We start from the raw sequence: 17,656 nt of genomic DNA, 5'->3' as shown, positions 1-17,656 counted from the left end.
GAAAATGTGTGCAAGGATTTTCATTGCAGAACTGGTTTTTGTAGCATTCAAGTGGAAAAAGTTAGTATCTGTGGAATGGGTAGGGTAAATAATGGAGGAATAAATAGATAAACTGGTTTAGTCATACAAAGAATTTTGACCATTGGCACTGGTTAAAATGAATTAATGAAGCCTACTTGTATCTAGACAGATAAATCTCAAAAGGTAAAAATGCAAATTGCAGAAGTATATATATATATATATATATATATATATATACTTAGTATATATATTATATATACATCTATACATATACATATGTATGGTTTTACAGTATAGAAATAATATTGGGTACATATATGTAGTAAAAGGACTACATAGTAACTTCAGAACAATAGCTACCTCTGAAGAGAGAACACTGGGATTATGTTGGGAGGAGGCTTTGAGTGTATTTGTTCCATTCTGTTTCCTTAGATACCTAAAACAAACAGGGCAAAATGTTACCATCTGTTAAATTATGTGAAATGGGAAGGTTATGTTGAAGTATGTTTTCCTTTCTGGATTTTTTGTATGTCCTAAATATTTCATGGTTAATTTTTCAGAGAAAAAAAATGAAAATTAGTTGCCACAAATAGAATCTATAGATGTGCCACTTGCCACAAATAGAATCTATAGATGAATGTATATCAAGTATATTAACTATCAAAATGTTAAAGTTTGTGTGTGTACCACTTACAATTTTCTCATGTATGCTTTGGGAAACAGTAATGTAAGGTGTTGCAAATTACCAAGTGCAGCTAACTATTAAGCCAGCCAGCAGGCACTCTTAACCCTTCACAGGGCCTTGAATACAGCCTATCACCATCTTTCTCTTGTCCCTTTTGCTCCCACTCATTGCTGAAGGGCTTTCCATTATCCAAGGTCTCCTACAAGCACAGTCTTAAGTAATGATGTCTAAATCAACTAGTCTGGGTATGGTCAGGTGTGCATAATGATTCTCTAAATCATCAACACCAGGTTAAATCATGCTCATTATCTTTTGTTGGGGAAGGCGGAGGAATAATATTGTATACTTTTTAGACACATTTCCATCAGAAAACAGTCAAAATAAAAAGGGATATGACTCATCTAATGGGAAAAAATTATTTACATGGACACATTTCTTAATAATGTCTGAAAGGGGCACCGGGGTGGCTCAGTTGGTTAAGTGTCCGACTCTGGCTCAGGTCATGATCTCACAGTTCATGAGTTTGAGCCCTGTGTCCAGCCCTGGGCTGACAGCTAGGAGTCTGGAGCCTGCTTCAGATTCTGTGTCTCCTTCTCTCTCTGTGCTCCTCCCTCGCTTATGTTCTCTCTCTCAAAAATAAATAAACATTAAAAAAAACAATAATTTCAGGTAAAAGAAGTATTACTATAAATAAATTCATCGTTTAAAATACTTCAATTACAATACATTTATTTTTAAGTGTATTTTGAACTCATTTTTCAAATTTTTCAGTAATTGATAGTAAATTTGTGTTCCTCACATAATTCTGCATATTGTGTAGCTCTGACAAACAGTATGAGCAGACTGTGCAGTCATTCTGCCTACATTTGAATTCTTGCCTATCAGGGACTAACTGTGTGATCTTGGACAGGTTACTTAACCTCTCTGGGCCTGTATCACCTCATTTGTAAAACAGGAATGATAATAGCTCCCTCCTCTCACAGTGAAAAAGCTGCTTGGGGACTAAGTGCTTTATAAATGTTAGCTTTTATTATAATATAATAATTATTGTTTTTGGTTCTTCACTTGTTTTATAAACCATATTTCTTTCTGCTAAATTAAAAGTTTGGGGTAGTGAATTAATCTTTGAAAGTCAGAATCCTTGTTATTTCAAGTTTTGCTTAGTAGATATTTGAGGAGAAAATGTTTTTCTACTTACAACACAATTTGTATGCCATTTCCTAGCAATACCACTGAAGGTATTTATGTTTGGCAACAATGATCTGGGGACAGTGTGAATAAACTTGATTATTATAAATATCTGTGCTCCTATCCAAGTGCATTTGAGTTGATCACATCTTTATCTGACTAAACTCTTTGCTGAGTCATTGTTTCTTAGATGGAATGTTATTTTTAGTAATGGATCATTATTCTCCCTCCTTATCTGGGATTGTATCTTCCTGGCAGACATTAAGGGCAAATGTGAAGAGCTCTTCTGATGCATTATTCAGAAAATCAGAAACTAAAGTTGGTTTATATTAAATACAATTGAAATTAAATAAGAAGGATGCAGTGTCTGTGTAGGCAAGATTTTCTGCAAGGGAAAGAAAATTTTTCTTTTTTTATCTCCTTGTATCATTTTAATGCTGAAAGCACCTGGTTTTTAGTCAGACTAAAAGATATCCATCTCCTAGCTTAATTGTTAATTCCTTTAACTCTCAATGATCCTTCATGTCATTTTTAATATAACTATAATTTGACATACAAATATTTTTCTCTTTGCTTTTTAAGATGACTTAAATGGTATTTGTTTATTTATTTGAATTTAAATGTTAAATTTAAATGTTAAAGTTTTAGACGTGGTGAAACATAGAAGAGAGTGAGGAATACAGGATAGGGCAAGAGAAGGAGTTGGGCAAAGATAGGGTTTCAGGAGAAGTTTAGGGCTTTACAAGTGATAACACTAGAGGATTTCCCCCTCCCTGTAGGCAAGGGGTTACGCTGTTACCCCTACATCAGTCAGTCAATGGCTACAGGCCACCAGCACTCTGCAGGGGCTAACTATCCATGTTGAAGACCTTATCCTTTTTGCTAGACTTCCACAATTCCAGTAATCTTTGTTTCTGTTTCTCCTCAGTCATTTACCAGCCACATATAGACCTGTTTCATCAATATAATTTCAAACTCCAAAATAATTCTGTCTGATCAGAGCCAACTTCCTGCCACTTCTGCTCTTTCTCTTCCCATATCAAGCCTGCCTTCACCTTCACAATGACCTCTGTTCCCTCTCCCCACTCCCTTCTCAGCCCTCTGTCCACTCCCCTCAATATCACTTACTCCCATCACCAGTCTGGACCACATGACCAAACATGACTCTCAAACCATCATTCTTCATTTAAGATACACTGCCCCCCCATCATTTTTTCATTGGTTCATTTGCATAGACTGTTTCCTCCAAATGGAATGCCAGTTTCATCTTCTTGGCCCAACAAACTCCTACCTCCTTTCAAGAACTATCTGAAGTGTCTTTTCATCTGTGAAGATTTTTTTTTTATTTCCCCTAGCAAGAGTCCAGTGCCCGAGCGGGCATTTGCTGTTTGGTCGCTTCTGATCATCCATTTTACTTTTCTCACCCTCTCAATTTCTTTTTGAGGAATTAAGTCTTCCCCAGTGGATATATTCTTACAGGAATGTAATGAGAACCTTTGTCTTCCCTGAATAGACCCATTATACTTGTCATGGAGTCTGGAGCAAAGAGGGGAAGATCCTAAAAGGACTGGATTTCAATCCAGTCCTATAGCAATATCTGTCTCTGCTTCTAGAAAGCTCTGATTCCTGAGACCTACCCCAGTGAGTTTATGAGTTTCAGTGGCCTCCCAATAAGTTGCTTTTGCTTAAGTCAATAATATTAGGTTTCTGTTGCTTACAAAGAAGGCTCCTATGCTCTCATAGTGCCTTATTACAGAGTGCCTACCACATGGCATTGTAGTTTTTGGCAAACATGTCTATCTCCACTGCCAGGCTCAAACAGTGTCTCCATCATCTTTGGAAACACAATATCTAGCATTGTGTCTAACACATGATAAATATTCAATTCCTACCAATTAAATGGACAAGTAAATGTATGAATGACAGAGATTAAGTTGTTTCCAGCTCTTTCCTTTTCCATTAATATCTGCAGCAAGCGAGCTCTTTTTGTTCCAAAGCTTTGCTTTGGAATTCATTATCAACAAGAGGATTTTTCTTGAATGCCACAAAAACAGGTTATAGGGATTAAAGAATAGACTTGATTAGAGAATTTTATAGATGAAGGTCCAGCAAGAGAACACATAGAATTCCAGTTCTCCCATCATCTTACAGAGAGGTGAGCTGGGTCCTGGGATTGCTGGACACATGGAAAGTCTACCTACTACACTGCCTACCTAGAGTATAATCATGATAAAATGACCTTGTCAGAGGTGGACTACTTGGGCACCCAGCTGCCTGGGCAAGTCAGATGTCCAGCACCTGGAGACCTTGGGAGCCAATGGGAAATTACATGCCCTCCTATTTTTAGAAGGTAGCCACTGATCTGATAGGAAGCTGAGTTGGGTGCATCCCTTCCAGTAGGAAGAAAGAGCAGCTTGTTTTCCATGTAATCCAGAGTTGGCATCTGTATTAGTTTGCTAGGGAGGTCATGTTAAAATATGACAGGCAAGGTGGCTTAAACAACAAAAATTTATTTTTCACAGTTCTGGAGGCTGGAAGTCTGTGATCAAAGTGCCAACAGAGTTGGTTTCATTCTAAGGCATCTCTCCTTGGCTTCTCAGTGTATCCTTACATGGTCTTAGTGCCTGCATCTCCCTGATGTCTCTTTCTCTTCCTATAGCAACACCAGTCATATTGGATTAAGATCCCACCCTAATGGCCTCATTTTAACTTAATCACCTCTTTAAACACCTTATCTCCAAATAAAGTTACATTCTGAGATACACTCAACATATGAATTTAGGGGGACACAATTCAGCCCATAACAGTATTCAAGTTAGGTATGAAATGATAATTAAGACTGCGGATGTAATAACATGTCAAGAACTTTCTATAAATTATGTCTCTGGCAAACACTGAAATACAAATCCATCTAGTTGAAGTACTTCCCATACTTGCTGCTCTCTGGCACACCTACTGTGCCCTCTTTTACTCCTGATGCTCATTCCTACCACCACTCAGGTTAGCTTCGAGCCCTTATCAGGAAAGAACAACAGGCATCCACTATTTGGCTGTTGAGAAGACTCCAGATTTGGGGCACCTGGGTGGTTCAGTCGATTGGGCAGATTTTTGACTCTTGATTTTGGCTCAGGTCATGATCTCACAGTTCATGAGCTCAAGCCCCACAGTGGGCTCTGTGCTGACAGCGGGGAGCCTGCTTGGGATTCTCTCTCCCTCTCCCACCACCTCTCCTCCCCTCTTTCTGTCTCAAAATAAATAAACTTCAAAAATTATCTTAAAAAAAAGAAGAAGAAGATTCTGGATTCAGGAAGGTTCTTTACCTCAAGTTCAGAATAATATCCTCGAGTCACTTCCTGACTATGCTTTCCCCAAATTTGGAAATTGTTAAACCATAAAAAGGAAATTAAAGTGTTGTCAAGAGAATTTTATTTGATAATTGAGCCCTCTTATTGTAAAGAAAACTTATTTCAGTACATTTGGGAAGTCAAAAATAGAATTACAAATAGAAGTAAAAACCATGGGTGGAAATCTGTAGTGGTGTATCATTTCTCATATGTATGTGCATGCAGAGTCAACCTTTCAAAATGGATTTTTGCTCTTTGAAAGCACGATAATAGGAGAAATTTCTATTCAAATCAAAGATTGGTAGGTTTTTTTCCCATTATTTTTCCTCTTTAGTCATGACTATAGATAACATATAACTCAAAGCAAAAATTAGATACTAAAAGTGTCTGGTGTTACTGAATTGATTGGATACTTGAAGCATTCGAAATAATTGCAAATTAACTTTTAAGTTAAAACAATTTTTTTAATTTAAAAAAGAAATTGAACAACTCTGATGGTTTGTCAGGGAGAAGAAAAACAGGAACCACTTAAAGATTTTTGTAGTCTTCTTAATGAGGCATCAAACCTCAAAATGCCTCTCTTTTTAAATGGTTTCAGGCATGTTTCACCTAATCAGAGGTTTCACTGAGTGTCATAATGGACTTCAAGAGGCACTGTGATGTGGAAGGGAGTGTGAGTGTGTGTGTGTGCGTGTGTGTGTGTGTGTGTGTGTGTGTGTGTGTGTGTTGCACATGTGCACATGCACTGTGTGGGTGTAGTAGGAGCTGTAAAGCTGACTCTCCCTCCAAATAGCTTTCTGCATCTGTAAACTGATGACAATGGTTTGAAAATTGTGAAGTGTTATATAAGTGTTTGAGAAATATTATTGTAGCAGGTAAAATTCCATTTCTTTATTTAAATCCTATAAAATTAATTCTGAGCCCTCTTCCCAACACGGCAAGTTGTTGTTGGTACTCTCTCTCTGTGTTTTCCCCAAGGTCTCAGAGAGGTTGTTGGGGAGGAGGAGGGAGCCTTGGGCAGAGCAAAATTTTCAGGGAGATTTTCTCCTCCAATCCTAGATGCACATTGGATATCTAGGCTATGTCCATTTCTCGGTCCTCATATTCTCTTGGAATCTTATAGCTCTAAGGTTTATGGGCCATGTTCAGACAAGGGAGTCTGCAAGATGAGACCTTGGTGCTCAGATCATTTCTTTAGAGTACACCAAGCAGCCCCTTCCCTGAAGACCTTCTGTCCTGCTTTGTACTTGTGGAACCTTGCATCGCTTTCCCAGACTGGGGAGCGTCCTTCTCCTTCCTACCATCAGAAGCATCTTTCTATCTCCTCCACCCTCCAGATGCTTTAACAAAAGACAGGAAGAGGATACTTTTGTAGACAGCTTTTATCTTCTGAACAAAACCAAGGTGATCTTGAAATGCAGAGGTTAAAAAATAAGGAGAGTGTAAAGGAGGAAAGGAGGTTTTTTCGGTTGGGTTTTTAATTAAATTGACATAAGTCAAATTAATAGAAAAACAAATCTAATTTTATATGGGTGAGTAAGGCTTATAAACCATCCTGAGGAAGTAAGGGACTAGGGCTTCAAAGGGAAGGAAGACAATTCACAGGAAGATGGGAAGAGCAAATGTTTGATAAACAAATGATTTTCATGCCATGTAGAGACAATAGGACAGGGAGGAATTGGAACAAACATGACCTACCAACTTCCCCTATCTTACCACACCTAGCCCATACTCTGCATGGTTATCTCTGGTGATAGCTATCTTCCTGGACCAGGCCCTCTATCTAAATTCTTATGGGCAGTTAAGGGGGAGGTAAAAAGCTCTTCTTGAGTCTTTCCAGCCTTGAATGTCTTCAGCTCAAAATAATCCACATGCCGAAATGGCACATATTAGGGAGGTTCATCTGAACCCCCTCATAAGAAAAACCCAAACTAATATGGCAGCACATTATTTTAAAAATATAAAACATGGGGCACCTGGGTGGCTCAGCTGGTTAAGTGTCTAACTCTTTATTTCAGCTCAGGTCATGTTCTCATGGTTTGTGAGACTGAGCCCCATGTCAGGCTCTGTGCTGACAGCATGTAGCCTGCTTGAGATTCTCTCTCTCTCTCTCTCTCTCTCTCTCTCTCTCTCTCTCCCTCTCTCTCTCAAAATAAATTTAAAAAAATAAAATATAAAACATAAAAATGATGTTATTTTTCCTTGTTTGCCCATATATAGTAAGAAAGCAAGCAAAGAAAAATTTCACAGATGAAGGAGACCAGCTGTTTAAGATGGGCATCAAGATTCTCCAGCAGTCTAAAAGCCAAAAACAAAAAGCAGAGTAAGTCTTTATCCAGTTATTTAAGCCAACTTAAATTCCTGGCTGAGAAAAAAGAACAATTCAAAATCTCGTTTGTTGTTAAAAGCTTATTGGGATAACAAATAAGTTTATTTGCCCATAAGCTTTTGTTTTGAAAAGGATCAATTGATGTTTAAAGAATCCTACAAACTACCAGCCTAAACAAACAGAATTGTATATGAAATTGTGGTCCCTACACTTTAAGTGAAATGCAGAGTTAAGGCACTGATCTGAGTATTCAGGCAAGAATATTCTGTTTTGACTTTTATTTATTAGGTATTTCAAATAAAATAAAATCTGTTATTTGAATTAGAGTGGTTGTTTTAGAATGCTTTATTCTGCCTAACTCATCATTTATAGAGCACTTTGTGGTTTTCAAGGCACTTTCATGTATGTGATTCCATTATATCCCAGAACAGCCTTATGAGTTAAGAAGAACTTCATGTTCCCCCTGTAAACAGCTGAGAATAGAGATTCAAAGATGTGAGTGAGATGATCACAAGTACACAGCTGGGACGTAACCAAGCTGTGGCCACATGGTCTCACTCCATGTTCATCATTTCTCTTTTTCCTTGTCTACTTTGTCTGATGGGGAGGAAGAAATATCTTGTCCCCAGAGTAGAGGGACGCAACATGAGGTCACCCCTCAAGTCTCTAATTAAAACCTTGGGATCGAATCCTAGCTGTGCCATTTACTGGCTGTGTTATCCTGGACAAGTTACTTAACCTCCCTGTGCTCTGGATAGTGCAGTCAGGCTCTTAGGATGCCCAACACATAGTAAGCAGAAGATAAAGATTTGTTATTTTTATCTCTAGTCCTCTAAATGGTAAGAGGAAGAAGGTGTGGGAGAGAAGAAAACAAGTGTGTCCCGAAGCAATAATAATAAAAAGAATGGGCTCTCTACCTCCAACTAGGAGACATCTGTTTTCACACAAATTGGGCATACCAGCTCCGGGGAAAGCAGCCCAGTGCTGTGGTAGCTGGCCCTAGACAGGGCAGCAACAGAGCTCCTGAGTTCTTTCTTAAAATTCAAAGCTTCCCCAAAGAGCATAAGAGTATAGAGGGTAAAGGGGCACTCGACTATAAACAACCTCCATTTATTAAACTCCTTCTTTGTGCTAGTTATTGTTCTGGGTATTTATGTATAGAATATCATTCATTGCTCACAATGATATTAAGAGTCATAAATTATTATCCCCAAATTATACAGGAGTAAATGGAAGGTCAAAAATATTCTGTAATTCTTCCAAAGCAGCAAGAAAGGAGGTAAAGGAGTTGGACCTCTCTCTAGGGAAAGTTAGAAGCTCCTTATAAGAGCAAAGGAAACCATCCCCTACAAAACCTGGGTGTCATGCTGAGCATGTCTGGGGGCTATCATGATGAGTATGGGGTTAAATCAGACCCCCCAAAATGCAATCTGGCCTGCTATGGAAGTCTGCTCATTCATGTGCTCACTGAATGAAGGAGTAAGAATAAAGAATTCTCAACCCAGCCCACCTAGATGAGAGAACAATGGAATTCTGGAAAGGGGCTGGTCCCTCAGATTTCAGGTTAATAGCAGATGAACCCAAGATGAAGGCCCACTGGGTATACCCTGTTAAGTTCAAGGAAACCCTAGATTCAGTCTAAAGGGACAAAATCACTCTTAGAAGCTCCCAAGTAACTATCCACTTAACCTTGATGGGTGCCTTCCTCTTTGGCTTAAAGAATGGGAGGAAACCCCAGCTCTGAAAGCAGACCATCCAGCAGTGCAGGAACTTACATGCCTACCTAGGTGTCATTCAATCTCAGGCTATTCTTGCCTAGCCTATCCTTGCTAAAGAGTTCCGGAAGAGCAGCTTTTTTCTTTCTTTCTTTCTTTTCAAGATTTTCTTTTTAAGTAATCTCTACACCCAGCATGGGGTTCGAACTCACAACCCCAAGATCAAGAGTCACATGCTTCACCAACTGAGCCAGCCAAGCACCCCAAGAGCAGCTTATCTTTGCAGTCGCATAGATACATGAGAAGGTGCATAAAGCTGAGTCCCCTGACCCTTCCCAGTTGGTAGATAGAGAAATGAAACCAAATCTGTTCACAGCAAGAGACTTCAGGAATTTGTGGGCAAACTGAGTGAAATTCCTTCAGTTATCAGGACGGTCAAGCCAATTACATCTAATATAGCCATCTCTAAGATTCTGGTCAGAGGACAGAAAAAACACCCTACTGACCACAGAGGAATCATTTCTCTCCCATTCATTCCTCTATCCTATGCCCTCCTTGTCCACCACTTCTTGTATAAGATAAAGGTGCTACCAGTCCTTTTGGCTCATCGACACCCACATCATGACCCCATTCATTCACTAATTCATTCAGCTACAAATGGTCAGTAGTGCTAGAAGTAAAGATGTTAAGCGAGCATATGTCAGGGAGACACAAACCTGTCTGCAGGAGTCAAGAAGCCTTGGAGACAGCCGGAGTTAGCTGTCATTAAGAATTACTCTCCTTTGGGGCGCCTGGGTGGCGCAGTCGGTTAAGCGTCCGACTTCAGCCAGGTCACGATCTCACGGTCCGTGAGTTCAAGCCCCGCGTCAGGCTCTGGGCTGATGGCTCAGAGCCTGGAGCCTGCTTCCGATTCTGTGTCTCCCTCTCTCTCTGCCCCTCCCCCGTTCATGCTCTGTCTCTGTCTGTCCCAAAAATAAATAAAAACGTTGAAAAAAAAAAATTAAAAAAAAAAAAAAAGAATTACTCTCCTTTAACAAAGAAGATTTGGAAGTAAGCTGCTGCCCTACGCCAGGTTTCTAATGTATCCTAGAGATGCATTTAGTCTCCTTCTTCCCCAGCACCTACCTTAGCATCCAATACCAGATTCTTTAGAAATTTTCCAGATACCTAACTAAACTTTCTTTTGGGGATCTGCTAATGCTGCCCAGTTTCTCCTACATTTTCCATCTTGGGGATTGCAGCCCAGATCTTAATCCTACCTAATGTACCAACAACTTTCCTCAGCCCTGGGTCCTGCTTCTAGTATTCCTTATGTCACCTTGGACTTTCCTGACAGGGGACCAGAGACACCTAGAGGAATTGATTTTGCAACCTTTTACTGCCCCCTGGGATCAGCAAAGGCTCCTGCAGCCCATCTCAAGTTTCTCTGCCCTGTTCCATGTTGGTGCCCTTCTAATCCCAGCAGGCTATGTGGTTTGCAGCAGCAAACCATGTGACAGAAGGGCTTCAGGGTATCTGTGTCCTGATGTCATGCCTGCCCCTGGATGCCAGACATCTGTACTCACTGGCCTTTGAGACCTTCTGTCTTATTTGCCTTCTGGTCCCCAGAATCTCAGCTTGCTCTGACCATGGTTAATCTCTGGCTTCTTTTGTTTCACTGGAGTCTATTCACTGTGTTGGCATCCAGAACCCTAATGCCTATGTAGCTATCATTCAGTCCAAGCCCATTCTACCCTGCTCCAGCCACCAAGAACAGATTCGTTTAGCATCGGCATGGACAGGCGGTACATAAAGCTGAATCTCCTGATCCTTCTGAGTTTGTAGTAATGGTAGATTCGTGTATTTGTTCCTATATTGGAATCAAGGTCACCAGTAGAAGTTGCTTTCTTGTCTTACCGGTACCAAAAAGGAAATTATAAAAGTAAAAATAAACCCCAAAAGTACTGTCTGTCTCTGACACAAGTTTTGACCTTGAAAGGCTCTCCATCACTACTTGTTATACACATCAGATCCAGGTGATTTCTGACTGGGACTCAGAAAATACAGTATAAGGCAATCCTATGGCATCTATCACTAAGCTTTCACACCATTTACCCACAAATTACAGGAGAACAATTGCCATGCTATGAAACTTTAGAATTTATGCAATTGTCATTGTCACCTTTGTCATCATCATCATCATAGTTAAAATTTTTTTAGTGCTTACTATGTACCAGGCACTAATGCCAAGCACTTCATTTGGAGTATCTCACTGAATCTTCTCAGCAACCCTATGAAGTTAGTGCTATTATTATCCCTACTCCATAGATGAGAGAAGCACAGAGAAATTAAATAACTTGCCTGAAGCTCCCACACTAACAAGTGGTAGACACAGATTTTGAACCAGGCAGTCAGACTTTAGAGTCCTAATAACCATTGGGTTTTATTTGGTTATTGTTTTTCCACATGGTGCTGAAGAATATGTTCTGTTTTAGAAAATTATTTCAGAATATAAAGGGACTTTTGTTTTCATGATAGTAGCTCTCTACATGTGACATTCCAGTTTTGATTATTTTTTGATTGGTTTTGATTATATTCTTACATATTTCAGAGTTCAGTTTGTAAAATAAATACTCCTATAATGTGGGTGGCCATGGGAAAGTTCACTTTTAGGACAAGGGCCTCAATATTTCACTTCACTTGGTGAATAAGCTTGAAGCATATTTCTCCTTTTTAGCAGCTTCACTGTTTGTCAGATATATTTGAAATTGTCATCTTAGATAATGTAGGGCTGGAAAAAAACCTACTGGTCTATAGATGTGACGGACTTCAGCTAAATTTTATTGTTAGCAGCAATGACAACTTGGTCCTACTTGTTAGAAGTAGTCTGAAGGAGGGAGCAGAAAATTTCATTTTTGATAATCAAACCTCTACCTTCATATTTTTTAAACAGAGCCTATGTATTCTTTGCCAAAGCAGCTAACATGGGAAACTTGAAAGCTATGGAGAAAATGGCCGATGCTTTGCTATTTGGAAATTTTGGTATGCAAAACATAACAGCAGCTATCCAATTATATGAGTCCTTGGCTAAAGAAGGATCATATAAAGCCCAAAACGTGAGTTTTGAACAAAAAGTAAACCTTACATAGTAGATAAATGACATGTGAAAGGAATTGGGCAATAGTATTCCCACTCTACCACATGAACACAGACCTAGGGAAGTTACCGTAATGCACTGAAATAGTAGTATCGGCGTAGGGACATAGCAAGAGCCCTGGGCAAATTCTTCCAGTTACATAGGTAAATGTCAGGAATGGAACAGAACTGCTCTCTAATTCAGCCTCCCATCTTAGGTCCATGGGTGTGTTTTGACATAATTTGAGAACTCTGAACCCCTAATATAGTTACATTTAAATTTCCTTTTCTATTTTACTAATGCATTTCATTTTATTCAAAGAATAACATAAGAATTTCATAAAGTATCTGGAAAATAGATAGATAGATAGATAGACAGACAAACAGATAGATAAAGCAAGCCCTTCGCAAGCCAACCATTCTGACTCAACTACTGATAGGACTGCTTTATATTTTTGCTTGGCTTCTTCCTCATGCACCTCTCTTTTTACATCATCTTAATCACAACACAAATGCATATATAATTTTGTTTCTGGCTACTTTCACTTAATGCTACACCAAAAGCTTGTTTTCATCTTGTTAGTCTTTTTAATAAAAACATTTATTTCTGATTACAAAAGAAATTCATTCTCATTACAAAAAAAAAAAAAAAAGTCTGAGAATTCAGACAGTATAAAGAAGAAAGCAAAAGCTGTCTAAAAAGCTTTCCTCCCAGAGATCATTTTTGGTATCATCCAGTAAATTACAGAAGCTAGACTTTGGAGTCAGAAAGACGTAAATTTTAATTCACTCTGCCACTTGCTTATTAGATCCCTCCTTAACAAAATCCTTTCCCCTTCTACACTCTCTAGTTTTGTTTCCCTGGTAATCTAATAGGAGTAAAATGTTAAGTTGTTTTTAAGTAGCATTGCTTATGATTGCAATGACTTCTGATTGGCAAACTCCCTTTGTACTGGGGCAAACAAACTAAATTAACTGTAAATACCTGATGGTGGTAGTGATTCTCATGAGAACCCTGGACACTGTACCTATGATATCATTACTTGAGGAATGAAGATCCTGAACCCACTCAGTATGGATCTCACCTCCTGGAGTCTGAGTCATCATCTGAAGGACCAAAGACAATGGCTGCTGGAAGACTGTGTGAACTGCAGCAAGAACTCCCAACAGAAGGGAAGGCCTGATGGTGCCCTGCTGGGCGACCATCATTCCTGTGCTGTATCCACCTGAATAGACTGATGGCAAATGGAGCCTATGAGTCTCTATGTTTGTTTTGTTGAACCAGAACCTGGGCCAGAAGACCCCTGATGGGTGGGACAACATCCCTAATTTTCATCTCTGGAGTTAGGATATGATAAAATGCTAGATACTATGTCCATCTGGTTCACAGCTCTATCTCTAATAAGTCTGCACAGTGCCTGGGACAAGAAATATATGTTCAATGTTGAACCAATTAATGATGAATGAGTTCATGGAATTATTAACTGAGGATTAATTAATTAATTGAGGATTAAAGTAATGTATGAAGGCGCTTAATTCCATACCTGGAACTTTGTAATCATTCATAATAAAGAAAGGATATAAATATTATCATTACTCCTACTATTATTATTATTCTAGAATTTTCCCATAACGATGTAGAATTTTCTTACAAAAATGAGATACTTTAATTTCTATTTCTTAATCTCCTCTTTACTCACTAAATAATATGCCATAAACATCTTGCCATATAAATATATATATATCAACATCACCATTTTAAATATCTGTATAATTTTAATTAATTTAAGTTGTTGAATACTATCTTTACCCCAATTAAATATAAAATATTATATTTACAAAATATTAAACAGATTTATAAATGTTATAATAAAATATGAGAGTTTTAAATTTTTAATTACCCATATTTGGTTAATCAAAAATATAAAGTTCCAAGACAGACTAAATGTTACCATCATGTCCAGCACTGAAAATGATATCTCCTAGGGGCACCTGGGTGGCTCAGTAGGTTAGGTGTCCAACTCTTGATTTTAGCTCAGGTCATGATATCAGGATTGTGAGATAGAGCCCCACAATGGGCTTTGCACTGATAGGGTGAAGCCTGCTTGGGGTTCTCTCTCACCCTCCCCCATACACACATACATACATGCTCTCCCTCTGTCTCTCAAAATAAATAAATATTTAAAACTGATATTTCCAAATTCCTTTTCAAACTAGTGAACAGGTACTTTATTTTTCAGTGGGAGTATTAATTAGTTAATTAAGCCACTAGTTGTTTTGTGGACACCTACTCTGTAGCAAACATAATCCTAGTTGATGGGTAGAAAAAGACTAATAGTTCACAGTCCTTATGGGTCAATTTGAAATGTAAACATATAATTGAAGCACAATTTATTTTTTAATTTTTTTATTTAAATTCAAGTTAGTTAACATATAGTATAGTCTTGGTTTCACAAGTAGAACTCAGTGATTCATCTCTTACATATGGCACCCAGTGCTCATCCTTGAAAGTGCCCTCCATGTATTATGCTAAGCAGAATAAGTCAGTCAGAGAAAGACAGATATCATATGATTTTACTCATCTGTGGAATTTGAGAAACTTAACAGATGACCATAGGGGAAAGGAAGAAAAAATAAGAATTTGAGAAACTTAACAGATGACCATAGGGGAAGGGAAGGAAAAATAAGATACAAACAGAGAGTGAGGAATACCGTAAGAGACTCAAATACAGAGAACAAACTGAAGGTTGATAGGGGTGGGGAGTTTGTAGGGTAGAGAAAATGGGTGATGGGCATTGAGGGGGACACTTGCTGGGATGAGCACTGGGTGTTGTATGTGATGAATCACGGGAATCTACTCGTTAAGTAGACTACACTGTATGTTAACAAAGTTGAAAAATTAATTAACTAATTAATTATTTTTTAAAGTGCCCTCCGTAATACCCATCACCAGTTTAACCCATCCCCCCACCCACCACCCCTCCAGCAACCTTCAGTTTGTTTTCTGTATTTAAGAGTCTTTTATGGTTTACCTCCCTTTGTGTTTTATGTTATTTTTCCTTCTTTTCCCCCATGTTCATCTGTTTTGTTTCTTAAATTGTACATATGAGTGAAATTATATGAAACCTGACTTTCTCTGACTTCTCTGATTATTTCTCTTAGCATAATTCACTCTAGTTCCATCCACGTTGTTGCGAATGGCAAGATTTCATTCTTTTTCATCACCGAGTAGTATTCCATTGTGTATATATACCACATGTTCTTTAATCCATTCATCAATCTATGGATATTTGGGCTCTTTCCATACTTGGGCTATTGTCAATAGCACTTCTATAAACATTGGGGTGCATGTGCCCCTTTGAATCAGCATTTTTGTATCCTTTGGATAAATACCTAGTAGTGCAATTGCTGGGTTATAGAGTAGTTCTGTTTTTAATTTTTTTGAGGAACCTCCATAATGTTTTCCAGAGTAGCTGCAGCAGTTTGCATTCCCACCAGCAGTGCAAAAGTGTTCCCCTTTCTCCACATCCTTGCCAGCATTGCTTATTTCCCGAGTTGTTAATTTTAGCCATTCTGACAGGTGTGAGGTATCTCATTATGGTTTTGATTTGTATTTCCCTGATGATGAGTGATGTTGAGCATCTTTTCATGTGTCAGTTAGCCATCTGGATGTCTTCTTTGGAAAGGTGTCTGTTCATGTCTTCTGCCCATTTCTTCACTGGATTATTTGTTTTTTGGGTGTTGAGTTTGGTAAGTTCTTTATAGGTTTTGGATGCTAAGCCTTTATCTGATATGCAAATATCTTCTCCCATTATGTTGGTTGCCTTTTAGTTTTGTCGATTGTTTCCTTTGCAGTGCAGAAGGTTTTTATCTTGATGAGGTCCTAATAGTTCATTTTTGCTTTTATTTCCCTTACCTCTGGAGACATGTCTAGTAAGAAGTTGCTGTAGCCGAGGTCAAAGAGGTTACTTGCAGCACAATTTAGATAGACTACAGTATAAAATGCTTCAGGCACAGAAAAGAGTCTAACTGGTTCTGCCAGAACAGGTAAGGAAGGCTTGTAGGAAGAAGTGACATTTCTACCCAGTCTAGAATATTGGATATAGGCAACATAAAAGACTTATTTGTCTCTATTTATTTATTTTTTTAATTTTTTAACGTTTATTTATTTTTGAGACAGAGAGAGACAGAGAATGAACAGGGGAGGGACAGAGAGAGAGGGAGACACAGAATCTGAAATGGGCTCCAGGCTCTGAGCTGTCAGCACAGAGCCTGACGCGGGGCTCGAACCCACGGACCATGAGATCATGACCTGAGCCGAAGTCGGACGCTCAACCAACTGAGCCACCCAGGCGCCCCTATTTGTCTCTATTTAAATAAAGTTTTTGATACAGAGTCAAACTACTACTCCCAGAAAATAAATTCCAAATTAACATAAATCATACATAAAACACATGGATATCAGAGCTGAATTCAGTATATCACTCCCCATACTCTAAGTAATGTGGTTCCAGCCACAGATCACCCTCTAATCCCTGTTAATTGACCCTGAAATTCTTGCCATGGGTTTGAAGGAGAATCAGGTAGGAGAATGTCATTGGCTGAGTGCTAATCTGATGCCAGGAAGAACAGATCTGAATGCATGTCTGTTGGCCATGCCATCTTTGTAGAGAAAAGCAAGCATTGTTGGGACAGTGTTCTCAAAAATGTGCAGTTGCAGACTTCAGCGTGGTATGGTATGGTAACAGGGGTTCTGGAGTCAGAAAGTTTGACAATATGTGAATGCAGATTCTACAACCTAATGAGCTTCCATCCTGTTCATTCTTTCAGTGTCACTTCTCTAAACCTTAGATGTCCCAAACCTGAAAAGGGAACTGATAAGAAGGCCACAGTACTTTATAAGGTTGCTGCAAGAACCAAACAATGTGTACACGATCCCTTAGCAGATGTTAAAGAACACTAATGAATAATGTCGTGTAACACTTTTAGTCCTAACAGCTTTGTCTTTGGAGTCAGTCAGTCCTGGCTTTACATCTCAGCTCCAATACTGGCTCTTGTGACCAGCACTCTCTGAGTCTCAATTTCCTCCTCTGTAAAATGGGGATAATATCTGTCTGATATATGTGTGTGTTTGGTCTCAGGAGGATAAGAAGATAGAATATGAGTGCAGACAAACATCACCTGAAGGGCTGAGATTGACCTGATATGCAAATTTCAACCAAACTGTTTTATTGAAATGCTACAATACTAGATGGCAAAA

At 38.7% G+C, this 17,656-nt stretch overlaps 1 protein-coding gene across 3 annotated transcripts in view; it reads left to right on the top strand.

The window, feature by feature from the left end:
- Window positions 1-17,656, top strand: part of SEL1L2 (SEL1L2 adaptor subunit of ERAD E3 ligase) — a 90,795-nt gene that overhangs the window by 8,597 nt on the left and 64,542 nt on the right. For 2 of the 3 annotated variants that reach the window (XM_047069858.1, XM_047069855.1), the window contains exons 2-3: window positions 7,459-7,561; window positions 12,215-12,377. In XM_047069858.1, coding sequence (XP_046925814.1) covers window positions 7,512-7,561; window positions 12,215-12,377 — 213 coding nt within the window. In that variant the 5' untranslated portion in view covers window positions 7,459-7,511. Of the gene's footprint in view, window positions 1-7,458; window positions 7,562-12,214; window positions 12,378-17,656 lie in introns of those variants that run through there. The other variant, XM_047069857.1, reaches the window with a different exon arrangement.

The sequence above is a fragment of the Lynx rufus genome, unplaced genomic scaffold (genome assembly GCF_022079265.1).
Source record: "Lynx rufus isolate CCGP_SWC_20201006 ecotype Redwood Valley unplaced genomic scaffold, mLynRuf1.p SCAF_8, whole genome shotgun sequence".
Taxonomy (NCBI): domain Eukaryota; kingdom Metazoa; phylum Chordata; class Mammalia; order Carnivora; family Felidae; genus Lynx; species Lynx rufus.
Note: the sequence above shows the minus strand (reverse complement) of the source record. Positions and strands in the feature narration are given on the sequence as shown.